The 15,167-nt window shown below is 40.4% G+C and overlaps 3 protein-coding genes across 8 annotated transcripts in view; 2 read left to right on the top strand and 1 right to left on the bottom strand.

Annotated features, from left to right (window-relative positions):
• eml5 (EMAP like 5) overlaps positions 1–7,480 on the top strand; it is a 50,667-nt gene extending 43,187 nt beyond the window's left edge. For 5 of the 6 annotated variants that reach the window (XM_005724070.1, XM_005724068.1, XM_005724069.1 and 2 more), the window contains 12 exons: positions 911–931; positions 1,155–1,328; positions 1,405–1,613; positions 1,810–1,967; positions 2,199–2,313; positions 2,851–3,039; positions 3,143–3,315; positions 4,020–4,182; positions 4,268–4,371; positions 4,455–4,608; positions 6,031–6,131; positions 6,224–7,480. In XM_005724070.1, coding sequence (XP_005724127.1) covers positions 911–931; positions 1,155–1,328; positions 1,405–1,613; positions 1,810–1,967; positions 2,199–2,313; positions 2,851–3,039; positions 3,143–3,315; positions 4,020–4,182; positions 4,268–4,371; positions 4,455–4,608; positions 6,031–6,131; positions 6,224–6,260 — 1,598 coding nt within the window. In that variant the 3' untranslated portion in view covers positions 6,261–7,480. The remainder of the gene's footprint in view (positions 1–910; positions 932–1,154; positions 1,329–1,404; positions 1,614–1,809; positions 1,968–2,198; positions 2,314–2,850; positions 3,040–3,142; positions 3,316–4,019; positions 4,183–4,267; positions 4,372–4,454; positions 4,609–6,030; positions 6,132–6,223) is intronic. The other variant, XM_005724067.1, reaches the window with a different exon arrangement.
• Positions 7,481–8,898: 1,418 nt separating this feature from the next.
• Positions 8,899–11,408, bottom strand: isca2 (iron-sulfur cluster assembly 2). The gene is made up of 4 exons (XM_005724065.2): positions 11,154–11,408; positions 10,781–10,952; positions 9,698–9,813; positions 8,899–9,588 (listed from the first exon to the last, which is right to left on the bottom strand). Exons 1-4 carry the CDS (start codon positions 11,213–11,215, stop codon positions 9,414–9,416), a joined length of 525 nt encoding a protein of 174 aa, XP_005724122.1. The 5' UTR covers positions 11,216–11,408; the 3' UTR covers positions 8,899–9,413.
• A 98-nt stretch (positions 11,409–11,506) lies between these two features.
• On the top strand, positions 11,507–14,059 carry LOC102215598 (epididymal secretory protein E1). Its single transcript, XM_005724066.2, has 5 exons — positions 11,507–11,593; positions 11,824–11,927; positions 12,748–12,855; positions 12,960–13,132; positions 13,523–14,059. The coding sequence occupies exons 2-5, from the start codon at positions 11,849–11,851 to the stop codon at positions 13,604–13,606; spliced, it is 444 nt and encodes a 147-aa protein (XP_005724123.1). The 5' UTR covers positions 11,507–11,593; positions 11,824–11,848; the 3' UTR covers positions 13,607–14,059.
• Positions 14,060–15,167: the final 1,108 nt, after the last annotated feature.

Genomic DNA, 15,167 nt, shown 5'->3' with positions numbered 1-15,167 from the left:
GATTATGGATACTGGAAGTGTGTCCTTTGAGCATATGAGATGAAACTAGAGCTCTTTGGACACAGAAGCTGCTTATGTTTGGAGAAAGAAGGGAGAGGCCTACAACACAAAGAACGCCATCCCCACCGAAGCTGTGCGGACGCTGCAGTGTGTCAGGAACTGGGAATCGGGTCAAGGTGGAAGAAAGTCATGACGAAAGAAGGAAAGTAAAGATTTGGGAAGAAAATAGCAAAAGCGTGTCTGGGTCGTTGCATTGTCTTCCAATACGACAACAACCCAAAACATCCATCACTCCTGGTGATGAACTATCTCCGGAAGGACAAGATGTTATTTACTGGCCTGCACAAAGCCCTGACTTGAATCCCACTGAAAATCTGTGGGGTGAACTGGAAACTAGTGTTGACGTCAGCAGATCATAAAAGCGAGATAAGCTGATTTCCAGAAGAAGAATGCGCTCCGATTTCAGGAGACATGTGAGACTTGATGAAAACTGCAGCAAACGACCACAGGCAGCAAAATCCAGCAAAAATGATTCACAAATTGATATTAGCATCAGAGGGGTAATAATTCTGACCCTTGTAGTTTTTAGCTTTTGTAAAAATAAGTTTGAAAAAGCTGTGTTAAAAACTTAACACTTAGGGAAATGCTTAAAAAAATGACATTTTCAAAGTAAGGCTACTAATTCTGTCCTCATCTGTACCTGTAGGAATTTATTAAAAGTATATTTTTCTCACATTGTAAAAGAGAAGTGACAAAGGAGTTGTGACAGGACAACTGATCTCTTTTTATTTTGCAGATCACTTTTGTTAGCTAGTTTAAAGGCTAATGGTTTTGTTGAACTTTTGGTTACCACTGCTGCTCAAAAGCCATGTTTTTGTCAATAAAAGTGTTTTTTTATTTTGGTTTACAGGTGATATCGGTGACATGTCAGGTAAGAGTTTAAACATTCAACAACTGTTAAGGATCTGACCACTAAGTATGTGAAGTCACTGCCATCTAGTGGCAATATCTACCTTCAAAAAGTTGCCAAATAAGAATATAAAATTTGTAGAGAGCAGTGTATAAAATAAAACAGAACTTTGAGGAATAGAAAATCATATCTAAAGGCGTAATTAAGAATAACTGTGATAAAATGTCTGTTTGCTTTCCCTTAGCCACGTCTCCATCTATCCATGTGTGGGATGCCATGACCAAGCAGACGCTGTCGGTGCTACGCTGTTTCCACGCGGGTGGAGTTTGTTCTGTTAGTTTCAGTGCCACAGGAAAACTCCTGCTGTCTGTGGGCCTGGATCCCGAACACACTGTCACCATCTGGAAGTGGCAAGAAGGTAGGAAAACAAAAAAGCACTTCCCTGATTTTGCTGCTGGGATTTTCACTGACAGAACAAACACGCTTGCTTTCAGGTGCCAAAGTGGCCAGCCGGATAGGTCACACCCAGAGGATCTTTGTGGCCGAGTTTCGGCCGGACTCAGACACACACTTTGTGTCTGTGGGCATCAAGCACGTGCGTTTCTGGACATTAGCTGGCCGAGCTTTGCTCAGCAAGAAAGGCGTGCTCAGTACCCTGGAGGACGCTCGGATGCAGACCATGCTTTCTGTAGCGTTTGGAGCTGTAAGTCAATCCCGTGATGCCTGTTCTGCCTCCAATTTTAACACGCTGTTTGTTTTTACCTCGTGAATCAAGTCTAATAATATTTACAGCTCAACAGATGCCACACTGTATGCTTGAATGTGCTGTGAACTGTTTTTGTGCTGCTTGCTCTGCTCTCTTAGGCCACTAGATTAGTGCAGATTTGTTTTCTTTTCAGAATAACTTGACATTTACAGGTACCATAAGTGGGGATGTGTGTGTGTGGAAGGAACACATTCTAGTAAGAATAGTGGCCAAAGCTCATACGGGCCCCGTGTTCACTATGTACACCACACTGAGGGACGGCCTCATCGTCACCGGAGGCAAAGAAAGACCGTAAGTTCTTCTCTGTTACATTCATATGTTATATTCCATATTAGTAAGATGTCAGGTGTCAGTTTATTATAGGCATGTATAAACACTGTGCCCAGGCAAAATATAGCTTGAGGAAACACCTTGCAAGAAATAATATTAAACCTAATGTTGAAAAATGCATATTAACAGGATTAAATACATGTATTTATTTAAGATATGAATGAAAGAGATTCCCATGGTTATTTTCCACAGGTCAAAGGAGGGCGGTGCTCTGAAGCTCTGGGATCAGGAGCTGAAACGCTGCAGAGCCTTTCGGTTAGAAACCGGACAAATCATAGACTGTGTTCGCTCTGTATGCCGGGGAAAGGTAGGTCACAAATCACACGGTGCTTGATTTAAAAAAAATTGTCCAATGTTTGTGGTTTGCCACTGGGACCTTTAGGCCAGCTCTTAATCTAGTCTATTACAGGGATTTCAGATATGAGTCTGAGATATTCTGGTGCTCATTAGCTGATATGCTTTCAGCTGTTCTCTACCAGCTCAGTATAACTCTCTGCTCTGTGATAGCCAAGAGAACACTGGACAAGCTGCACAAATGCTTCCCATGCTGCTGATTCAGATGACTTTCTTTTTAAATCATCATCAAGACTCGGTTCACAGCTTTCAAGACCAAAAAAATAAAACCCTCCTTAATTATGCCTTCACTTTTCTCAGGACCGAACTTGTTTCATAAATGCTGAAGTTACCGCTGTTTCCGTGGTAATAGTTATCTGATACATCATAACTAAAAAAAAGATGACAACGGTTTTCAGATTTGGAGTCGGCAGGTGAAACTTTACTAAGTGCAGGTGAAAGAATCCCAGGAGCAAAATGCTGACCAGTGTTATCTCTTTTGATGTGCCAGGGTAAAATCCTGGTGGGGACCAGGAATGCAGAGATCATTGAAGTAGGGGAGAAGAATGCAGCGTGCAACATCCTGGTGAACGGACACATGGACGGACCGATATGGGGTTTGGGCACGCATCCTTCTAGAGACGTGTTTCTGTCAGCCGCAGAGGATGGCACTGTTCGTCTGTGGGACATCCCAGAAAAGGTCAGGTCTTACGTTGAACAGAGCAGCCTGAGATTTACATCAGTTTGTCAAGAAGTTAACAGAAACTCTGTGCTGGTTTTCCATCGCTATGTGGGGGGAACAGAAGATGCTGAATAAGGTGAACCTGGGCCACCCGGCGCACACCATCAGCTACAGTCCTGAGGGAGACATGGTGGCCATCGGCATGAAGAATGGAGAATTCATCATCCTGCTGGTCACCTCACTCAAAATCTGGGGGAAGAAAAGGGACCGGCGTTCACCTATTCAGGATATTAGGTAATGCACACAAAGCACAGTCAAACTTTCCTTCAGTAAAAACTTTTTGGTGTGTCTAAAAGTCTTTTCTTATTTATAATAGAACATTTTTGTAATGAGGAAGGACGTTAGTGAGGTGGACCGTCTTGCCAGTTTTGTCATTATTTACACCCTTCAGCAGCCACTGCCAAAAAACAATCAATTTTTGGTTTCAAGCTCCCGACAAAATGTTTGTGTGGATCTCAAAGGATTAGGGCTGAAGTCAGCGAGTGCCAGCTGGATATGGATTAAGAGTAAGACATTTGTCTGGGACACATTATGATTTGCACTGTCCAGAGCAAGGTTAACTAAAACGAAACCAAAAACTATAATTAGATGTGAAAAAAGACATTTTAGTTAACCAAAAACTGAAGCCTTGTGAATTAGAAAACTAAAATCAAATATAAGCCTTAGTTTTAGTATCTGTCAAATAGTTTCTTACAACTTGCCTCATGAGTCACTGAAAGACACATTTATTGAGACTCTGGATGTCTACAATCGCCACACTATGTGAATAGATTCTATTTTTATTTTATTTTTTATATTTATTGACATTTAATATTTTTTTGATGTGATTTGTCACTGTGATATGTTTAATGAACCATCTAAACTGAAGTATACTCCAACTGTACTTGGCGTACTGTTAAACAAATCTGAGGAGAATTGTGATTTCATCTCCTTCGCAGGTTCAGTCCGAATTCTCGCTACCTGGCTGTGGGCTCCAATGAGTGCGCCGTTGACTTCTACGACCTGACGCTCGGCCCGCAGCTGAACCGAATCAACAGCTGCAGGGACATCCCCAGCTTCGTGATGCAGATGGACTTTTCTGCCGACAGCAACTACGTCCAGGTGTGGAGGGCTCATTAACTTGTTGCAGGAGAGAGTGAGACGCTGGCGAGCTGATACTTCTCTAACCTGCCATGTCTTTAAACAGATATCCACGGGTGCTTATAAACGACTCGTGTACGAGGTGCCATCTGGGAAGCAGGTCACAGAACAGTCTTATATTGACAGGATCACCTGGGCCACCTGGACAAGGTGAGGGTCACACTAATAAGAGTAACAGAAGGCATCCTTATTTATTTGGAAACTAAGGAAAATGTCACTGTGTGTGTACCCAGTGTCCTTGGGGACGAGGTCGTAGGGATCTGGTCCCGTAACACTGACAAAGCAGACGTCACCTGTGCCTGCGTGTCCCACTCGGGCCTTAACATCGTCACGGGCGATGATTTTGGGATGGTAAAGCTGTTTGACTTTCTCTGTCCAGAGAAATTTGTAAGTATGATTGCATAATTTTATGATTGCGATTGTGTTTGATGTATTGTGTTTTCTACTACCGGCATTTTTCTGGCAGTTTTAGTAACCCTTTGGACATTTTTAGGTATTTTTTTGGCGGTCTGTGCTGCTCATCTTAATTCCAGTCTGTGTCTCCACCGCCCCCTAGTGGCAATAACAAACAAAAAAATAGTAATACATGCAAACCTTAGGTCTGAGGGGATCAGTGAGATAAATGGCCTGAAAGAAGTGCACAGACTCTACTAATACTTGTCAGAACTTGTCAGAACATTTTTCAACAATAAAAACTTTTTATTTGATGCCACAAATCCATGTAAAAGTGACACTTTGCTAGTAGCCTTCAGAGCTGCCTCAGTTCCTGTGGAGGTCACTTGAGTCCAGTGAACTAATTGTAATGTTAAACAAACCAGATATGATATGAGCTCTGTGGCATCGTGCGTTATCCTGCTGGAAGCAGCCATCAGAAGATAATGACACTGTGGTCATAAAGGGATGGACGTGGTCAGCAGCAATACTGCGGCAGGCTGTGGAGTTTAAAAGATTCCCATTTGGTGCTAAGCAGCCCAAAACGTGCCAAGAAAATATCCCCCACACCATTACAGCAGCAGCAGCCTGAACTGTTGATACAGGCAGGGCGGATCCATGCTTTTATGTTGTCTATACTAAATTCTGACCCTACCATCTGACTGTTGGAGCAGAAATCAGGACTCATCAGACCAGGCAACAGTTTTACAATCTCCCATTGTCCTATTTTGGCGATAGAAGCTACCACCAAGTTTGTTTTTCTGTTGATGTGCTGGTTCAGTGTGAAGGTTCAGCGTGTTTTCAGAGATGCTTTTATGCATGTTAGTGAGTTACTGTTAGCTTTCAATCAGTTTGAAGCAGTCTGGCCATTCTCCTCTCACATCAACAAGACATTTCCACCCAGAGAACTGGATATTTTCTTCTTTTCCGACCATTCTGTAATCCCTAGAGATGGATCTGTGAAAACATCCCAGAGAACTAGACATATATATATATATATATATACTCCTGTCAACATGTGATTTTATGACATATTTGTAATATGAAGCAGCTGAACAGGTATACCTAATAAAGTGGCCATAGAATTTCTTTTTATAATCATTTGTCAGTTAACTGACAAATTGATCACCTAGAAAAATTAACTTTATATAATTGTAATATATAATATCATTTATTCAAGCCTAATAGACAATTTTGTTTATCAAGTGAGCAGAAATAACAGAAAAATGCAGATTTCGGTAAAACACAATGGCACACCCATTGCTTTGCTATAAGCTTACGCATGTGATCCACGTGTAGATAATATATAAATGTGTTACTGCACTTTAAAAACTATCAGTAGCAGTTTATATAAATACTTTCTGTGTTCTGTTTCAGGCCAAACACAAACGATTCCTGGGCCATTCTGCTCATCTGACAAACGTACGCTTCACAAACGGAGATCGCTTCGTCGTCAGCGCCGGCGGGGACGACAGAAGGTATGACCGAGAATCCACATTACACCATCGCTTACAAGTGTTTCAGTCTCAGTGTTAAGTGATGCAAGCCTTTTCTTTTATGTCCCTTCCAGCCTCTTTGTGTGGAGGTGTGTCCATGCCCCGCATTGAGGATCACACTGGGATCATCCAACATCAGAAAGTCAGGGGTCAGAAAAAAACAGAAAAGAAAACTAAAGGAGACATTTAAACAATGAGGAGGAGGAGGAGGAGGAGGGACCTGGCAGCTTGTAAATGAGATAAACCGGTGATTCGACTTACTGCCTCAAAACTAGGTGCATGCATATGTGCAAGGCTCATCTTCATCACAGTCCTTGATTGTGAAAACAGGCAGAGGGCATACAGCCCTGCTCTCCTAACATCACATCGTCACTGAGGAAGAAAAGAATAAAACACCTAATATGTGCATATCATTTCAGTGATGCATTATTTCTTTTTTTGAAAAACAAGCTTATCTGTGTACGTGTCCCAAATAGCAGTTTTGCCATGTGGCAGGCCTCTGAAATTGTGTTACTGACAATGCCATTTTTCAAAAAAGGAAACAAACATGTAGCAAACTGAATTAGCCTTAATCTGAGCGTTTAGAAGGGTTTGGATTCTTTTTGTATTGTTTCATTTTATTTATTTATTACCTTTTTTTTATTTATTTTTTTCATCCGTTTATTCTGTTTTTAACTGGTAATTCCAAATCCTGTGGCCTTCCTCCTGAATGTAACATCCACTGTTATGTTCTGGATGTCAGCATGCCAAAGCATACTATGCACTGTACACCTGACCTGCTCACTGTGTCGCCCTGGTGGTTCATTTAAGACGTGATAACGTGGTCGTGCTGTTGACTGGTTGACCTCAACCCCCACCCAACCTACCCCACCCGCCCTCCGCAGTGTTCCCCTCATGTCATATTAACGTCCGTGTTTGAGGATTCGTTTGTGATTTATTAAAGGGTGTGTGCATGGCTTACGGGAAGACAATCTGTCTGAACCAAATTCCTCAGAAAACAAAAAGAACAGCTGTAAATTGAGATCTCGTTGCACTCGTTGCAGTTCCAGTGGTCACTTTTTAGTGTGCTGCTACGATATGTTGTTGTTGCATTTTCATGATTATGAGCGGTGTGATGTTTTTTCAACAGTGCGTTGATGTTTCGTGAAATAAGATATTGCTTAAATGGAATGTTTATCAGAGAATATTAAAAAAAAGTGCAAAAGATTTCCTCCTTGCATTAAGACTAACTACTAAAAAAAAAGTTGCTGCATATTTTGATTTACATTTCACCAGTGTATATACCATTTGTAGATATTCTTTTTGTATATTTTTGTGAGATGTTTCTTAAATTCCACTTTATTAAAAAAATAATTAAAATAAAACACAACCATGATCTTTGAAACTTGGACTCATCCGTGTTTATTGAGACTGATGATGCTTGAGAATTGCTCAAATATTCCCTAATGCACTTATTTTTAGAAAAATTATATTGCTACAGTTGTTTTGCAGTTGGGTGAATTCTGACAAACCCATCCCTGGTTCAGGTTTTCCTTTCCAAGATGAAGTATCCTAGATCACCTCCCAAGTGCCGGTGATCCAGCTCCACCTGTTGCCATCAAAAAAATTAGTGACAGCAAAAAATTTGAACCACAATGTTCATCGATTTAAGAAGGGCGACCACAAGAAGCTCGGCTTGCAGATTCTGCCCCATGATCTCCTCCCCAGGTACACGTTTGCTCAGATTTATTCGGGACCACAGCTTTTGCCACATTATGAGTTATAAAGTTTAGTTTTGTTGCACAGTAGGTTGTTTTACAGTAGCCAAAGCAAGAACTAGCTCCACACCAGCATCATGTAGGAACTTAAAATGTGCTTGGCACTTTGTGAGAACCAGGTTTGAGAATTAGTGCGTCTTGTTGAATTTGCACTGTGAAACTCTACTGAACTTTCTTGGTCTCAAACCTGTCCATGTGAAGGTTGGTTCCCAAAAGACAAATAGGAAAAACTGACTGCACTGACACCATGGCAGTAAAAAAAGTTAGATTAGCAGGAAGCTTAAAGATTCCTTTATTTGTGTTGTGATTGTACTATATACAAGGGTATCTCTCAGTTGTCCTTCATTCTACTGCCTGTGACCTGGAAATCAATTTAGCTTACCATGTTAAATGAGATCTCAGTTCATAATATGGGACTGCAGAAGAGGAGACAGAAGGAGACTTTAACCTCCTAGGACCTGGCATCCACATATGTGGACATCACATTTTGGGACGTCTAGACCAAAATACTTAATTATTTTCTACAAGGGCCTGATAGCCACTTACGAGGACATTATACTGCCACTGTTCTATCAAAATTTGAAACAAATGTCCTCATATGTGGATCTCATTTTTCTCAAAAACAAAAATTAGGTTGAAAACAATAATCTGGTAATTCTTTGTTTCTACATTCTTTAGGTCCCAATCAACCCAAATAGCAAAGAAAAATTCAAAATGCATGCCATGAAAGAGTTCGGGTCTTAGGAGGTTAAAGGAGGATAACCAGGTGAATCCTAACTGGAATATACAAATTGACAAAAGAAAGAAGAAAGGGGGCCATCGTCTTTGTACTTAAGCCTACCATGGTTGATACCTACGAGCGGCCCAACATAGCAGATTTCCTGGGATCACTGAAACACTTGAAACACCTCCGCTAAGCAAAGGAGGCTTTTCATGGAGCTGTTGTGTTTCACGAGATTGTGAAAGTAACAAATTAAAAACAACAGTGAAAATCTTAAATGTGCTTAATTTATTACATATAAAACAAATATACTTTAGAACTTTATATTTATCGCCTATTTACATATTTTACAAGAACTGAATACTCACATACTTCATGTCAACCTTTTTTAAAGTACTGCTAAATATTGACTGTCAGTGAGCATCATCGTCTCCTATCTTGTACACAATTTGAAATAGAATACTGTTTACATCTGTTGTTCATTCAGTTCAAGTCATTTTCACAGCAAAAAAGACAAATTTTAATCTACTAGTTTTCATGTCGAGCTGTTAAAAGTGAAATGAATTATGAGCGGGTCCAATGTGATAAAATGATCTGACTTCTCAGTTTATTAGGTACAGTTATATATATATTAGTTATATATTATTATTATATTAGTTATCTTATGCACTCAAATGAGAAATATCTCTTCATATTTTATCGTTTTGCACATGTGCACCCAATAAACTGTGAAATCAGAGTGCTGCATATTACTGCTGCAGGTGTCGGGGAATGAGTTCGGCAGGATCATAGTTTAACAGAAAAGGAACTGCCACAGGAGCAGCCGTGATCAGCTTGTGGGTTCTTGAGCACTTGGAAGGTGGAGCGAATAAGCTCCTGACTGAAGTCCACCGTGGATCCTTTCACAAATTCCAGGCTCTCCTGGTCCACAATAACGCCAACTCCTCCTTTCTCAAACACTCTGAAATCACAGCAGTGGCCCGGTTGTAAAAAGCCCATAAGGAAACAACAACAAGGAACATGTATCACTAGATTATGCAATAAGGAAATCTGGATTCGGGGTTGTTTACCTGTCGTCCTCGTTCTTCTTTCTGTCAACCGAAAACTTGTACTGAAACCCGGAGCAGCCTCCTCCCTCCACATATATTCTCAGGTACTCGCCCTTTTCCGTGATCTCCCCTAGTCTCTGTATTAAATAAGCATATTAGATATAACACATGAGGTACACATACTCATTTATCAAAACAGAGAGTGAATGATAACCAATTTTAGCCAGCTGGGGTCTTCCTGTGTGGACCACTAAACAATTTGGAAATAGAATATTTAGCAGAAAGATCAAAATGATAAAAACACTGATATCTATTTCTGAATTAAAAGGCATCATAAGGAATGTGGTGAAAAAGATGTGGTTGTCTTTCCTGAGCTGCTGCCACTGCTTTTTGTTCTGGGTATTTGTGTATTTTACATTACATTTGCTGTTGCTGCATTTCTGATATGTTAGGTGTTTGTATGGCTGTTAGCTCATAAAAAGGATTAGATCTAAAAGCACATGGGAGTTCCTGGTAGAATAAAAGTAAGTTTGAAGGAAGGAAAACATTTTTTTAAATTAAGCCTCTCAACGTGTAAAAAGTGTCTGCAGTTTTCTGATGCTGGTGTTTGAAAGTTTGAGATCAACTGTATCTCGTTGCCCATGAGCTAATTATTGTATACAGTATATTAGTGTGTAGCTCTGTGTTCAAACATATGTTCTCTGATTGGTACAGACCTGGAGTTTTTCAGGGTGGACCTACAACCTTAGCATACTTTGAAAACTCAAGTTTAAATGCAATTTGATCTGACTAACTTTTCACCTTGATGAACTCTATTGGTAAACTTCAGAATCAGAATCAATCAGAATCAGAATACTTTATTAATCCCGAAGGAAACTTGATTTCTTGATGATTTTATTTTTTAAATTGTGTGTGTTTTAGTATTTACAAAAATTAAACACTAGAAAAACTGACAGTGTCATGGCGTCCCCAAACAACAGGGTTAAATAAGCTCAGTCTAATTGGTCTCTAAAGGAGTCAAACTCTTAGCCTGAATTATGGTGACTTGGTGTTTCAGCTTTTGAGGTTTTAGCAGAAAACAGCAGTTTAAGAGTGTGTCCTAACCTTCACGCATGACTCAGTGAGGTGTACTTCAGATGAACCTGACACCCCTGGCTTCTCCTGGGTGGAGGCGCTGCTGTAGCACCGAAGCCCGGCTACATACAGCGACTGGGAGTTGTGAGGAAGACGGTGTAATTGCTCAGTCACGTTGAGGATGTTTGGGAGAGTGGATGCCCTGCAAAACAACAGATCACACTTGCAGCGTTGCTAACAAGCCTTCTAGCTCGTTAGCATAACGTTACTTAATAGTAGCATTGAAGGCTAACCTGCTAGCTAGCTAGCAGTAGCTACATTGTTTTACACAATCAGGACTTTATTAGTTATTACTTTTTTTAGAGATTAATATGTCCTGCAATTTGTGAGAAATTAACTTTACCTAGCGAGAGTCAATAATCTTGACTTCGACGCAGATATCATTGCTCCTCTCACGAAGGACATCTTCCATAACAGATGTTGCTAAACCCCGCCCCTACATCGACGTATATTTTCGTGCCCATGTTAGCCATTTGATTCGTTGTACTAGCTGCCAATCATGACTCTTTGGGTATTCGATACCTTAGTCATGGCTTGCAGGCATATCTCTTCTCAGCTCTTTGCCCTTGTAGGTGGAGCTTAGAGAGAATTTGTGCGTTTCACGTCTGATGTTTTGATCCTCCAATTACAAGGCAGAAGGCGGGGTATTAAGAAGGGGTTAGGTTCCTGACAGGCTCACCGTCGGGTGGAGGACACGCCAGGAACCTTTTAAACACGCGCCGCCTCTCGTAGCTGACAGTGCAGGAAGAAAGGTGGTGGCTCTTACGACGTCGTCAGCTAAAGGTATAATTTATAGAGTTTATATCGTGGTTTTCAACAAAAATTATACGTTTTATTTTGCAATTTTACCAATTTTCCATCAAGTTTAAGTAAATGTCGTTGTTATTAAGCTTTGTACTCAGTGCTGTATTAGGGACGTCCGCGGGACGAGCAAACAAGTCATCTGACTCAAACATTGACTGCGGGGACTGAGTTTGTTTTCCTGTGGAGTAAAGATTTTTTTTGTTCCTTAGCCTCACACACAGCAAAGGGGAAAACATGGACGCCCGGACCAGTTTCATTGTGTTGTGCTTGATTGGATTCAGCTGCGCGGAAACGGTGAAATTTTTAGATTGCGGTAAGTTACGAGTCACGCTGATGGTGATGATTCACTTCTCCATTTAAATGCTAACTAAGAGACTAATTTTAACCCGTGTGATCCGTCGAAACTGTTGAATGTGCGATTAATGCACTTGTTTGTTAAACTTATTGAATCTCTTTAATCGGTTTCGTAGACTAGTTTTCTGTCACTTATAGTCTTGGATAGTTTAATTATTTTTGATTTTCGTCCTTCAGTTCAGATTCCAGGATGGGTCTCCATGATTCAGCTTAAGTCATGTGTTTTTGTAATATGAGTGGTATTTGTCAGGAACAAGACTCAAGCCATTCAAAACTGGTACTGGAGTGCAAGTAGATGACTCATAGATGTCTCTAACATGTACCAGTGCTTCCTCATGCTGCTGTATCAAGAAAACAGGAAAGCTGACTGACAGAATTGTGCACTTTGTTTTTTAAGTTCACTATATGCTTTCAAGTTATTCAACCTGTCCTCCTCCACCACGCTTAAACAGAGGTAGCACCGTTCACGCCTAGATCTACATGCACACACACCCCTACATGTCCATAATATAAACAGCCACACAAGCTCTTCTTATATATTGTGAACAACATTTACCACAAAATAGTGAGGCTTTGGTGATCTAACCAGATGCCACCCTGAATATGACCTAGACCTGTATTTGTCTTGCAAAAGCATGAATCTGGTGGTTTAGTTGCACTTTGCGATGAGTTCACTTCAATTTTAAAAAACTGTTTTGTTTTTTTTTATAAGGCAGAACTGTAAGCATGCACACTATGAAATCCCTCCAATCCTGTTTTGTTTTTCTGTCTCTCTTCAGGCTCTGTTTCTGGGAAAGTGGCGACTGTTGAAATCACCCCTTGTCCCAGTCAGCCCTGCAAGCTAAAAAGGGGAGACTCCTACACAGTCAATGTGACATTCACCTCCAGTGAGTGAGCCCCATCTTTTAGAGATGTTTCTCCCAACGTCCAGAATATAAATGCATTTCTTTTACAACTAAAGCTTTAATCACATTGTCATGTTTGCTTCAAGCTGTGCCGAGCCAGGAGAGCACTGCAGTGGTTCACGGCGTCATCGCTGGCGTTCCTATCCCCTTCGCTATTCCGAATGTAGACGGCTGCAAATCTGGAATTCAGTGTCCCATCCAGAATGGGCAGACTTATCACTATGTGGCTACATTACCTGTAAAGGACGAGTATCCAGCTGTAAGTAGTTCATGCCACCCTGGCAACAGTCGTTTGCTCCTCGATACTGGTCATTATCAGTTTCTTTCCTGTCTGCAGGCTGTTGTAATGTGACAAATCTGCATTTAAATGTCTCTTATGGTTTTATTCTATGGAGATTTAAACAGTAATTGACTCCTTCAGGTCATGGCAAACTGTTAGCTGGGAAAATGTGTGCAAGCATGACTATAGTCTCTAATATTCCATCATGATGATTTTGTTAATGTGTACGACTAGTTTTGCTTTAAGTTTTAAGCCTGTATCAGTAATTCTGGACTCTGCTCTTGTACCCTTTATTTCTCTTTTCATTGACATCGAACATGCACTCTGTTCACTGGCTTCTTTTTTTTTTTTCTTTTTTTTTCCCTCCAGCTCAAGCTGGTTGTGGAGTGGGAGCTACGAGATGACAACACGAAGGATCTCTTCTGCATCAAGTTTCCAGTTGAGCTTGTGTAACAAACAAGTAAATGCCTCTGAAAGGGAACTAGTTTTGACAAGTGTTCTACTAACATTGAAAGATCTTGTTTTATATCGATCAAACTGATTTTTAAGTGTTCACTAGTTTGCAAGACTTTATCGCACATCTAAAATTCTGCTGAAATTAGAGGCTTTTGTTTCTTCTCCCCACGGTCTTCCTAATAATCACATTATGAGTTGTGGATGTGTGATTGACCCTGAACTACATTCCACTGCTGTGGAACCATCTTGTCTTACTGGCTGCTGTGTAGTCAGAAGGTACATGCTGTACTGATCTTTACTATGAATTTAGTAATATTTCTTGTTGACCACGTGCAGCAAGATTTAAGGAAGGGAATTGTTAAAGAAAATTCTAATGGAGCTCTAAATGTGTGCCCAAATGGCATTTTTGTTACATGAATGTGTTTTCAATAAAACTAACTTTGTCAAACACCTAAGGCCTGTATTTTAATATTCGGGGTATCCTTCCATCATCTGGGTTCACTTACCCGAGCACTGTCACAAAAGCCCAGGATTTACCATAAGTGACTGTAGAAAGCTTGGTTCATATGAAAGGCTTGACACTGGCAGCATCTGACCAATAAAGACTAAAATGTCAACGGTACAACAGCTGATTCTTTAAAAAAAAAAAGGAACATGAAACTTTACTACACGGGAACTGAGGTTAAACATAAAAGCAAGAAAACGGTAGTAAGAGGAAGAGCTTTGTAGAGTTATAGTTGGATGTTCAAGAATTGATTCCTATTTCATTAAATTGTTTAACAACTTTCCCTTTTTTTTTCTTTTTTTTTTTAATATAATGCTCTGAGTTAAAGAGTAAATATAAAAGTGCGCGCAGTCAAAGTACAAATAAGGCAGCAGGTTTTATAATGTATTGGGACTTTATAGAATTTGTTTTTTGCAGCCAACAGAGGGGGGGACAAAAAACCAAAACAGCAAGGAATAATCACAAACGCTGACATGACACACTACTGAAAAACTTTCAGCCCTCATAATCTGCACGCAGGACTGAGGAGGAATCTTCAAGGAATGGTGATGCTGTTTTCTGGTGTCATTAGGTGGTGATTTCATACCTGCTGATCTCTATTCTGAGAAACTACCCTGCTCTGCAGAATAAGTTGCCATGGCAAAACAAGAAGTGAGCCAGACTTCTGGATAAGAGAAAAACCTGTTTTGTAGTTCAGGCATCTGGTTACCCGTCGGGGAACTTCCATAACAACTTGTATAATAAAGTTATATAGTCAGACTGGTACGAGGCAATTGCTTTTATTTATTTCCTTTTATTTCTTTTGGCTCAACCTTTTTTGGTGTCATCAGGTCTAATCAGGCAGCTCGGAAAACACATTCTTCAAATGAGGAATGAAACTACACTAATAAAAAACCAATAAGGGGAAGCTCAATCATCACAGTTTAATGCAGTTAAACTTCCGAGATATCAGTCTGTGCAGTAAGGAAATGTAAACTGTTGTGACTCCATTTCACCTGCCTTGGTACAAATGAAAGTGACAAAAGGTGCACTGCCGAGGCAACAAGACCACCC

This window comes from Pundamilia nyererei, unplaced genomic scaffold (assembly GCF_000239375.1).
Source record: "Pundamilia nyererei isolate P.nyererei 1_Seehausen unplaced genomic scaffold, PunNye1.0 scaffold00010, whole genome shotgun sequence".
Classification (NCBI taxonomy): domain Eukaryota; kingdom Metazoa; phylum Chordata; class Actinopteri; order Cichliformes; family Cichlidae; genus Pundamilia; species Pundamilia nyererei.
This window is presented reverse-complemented; position numbering and strand designations above follow the sequence as displayed.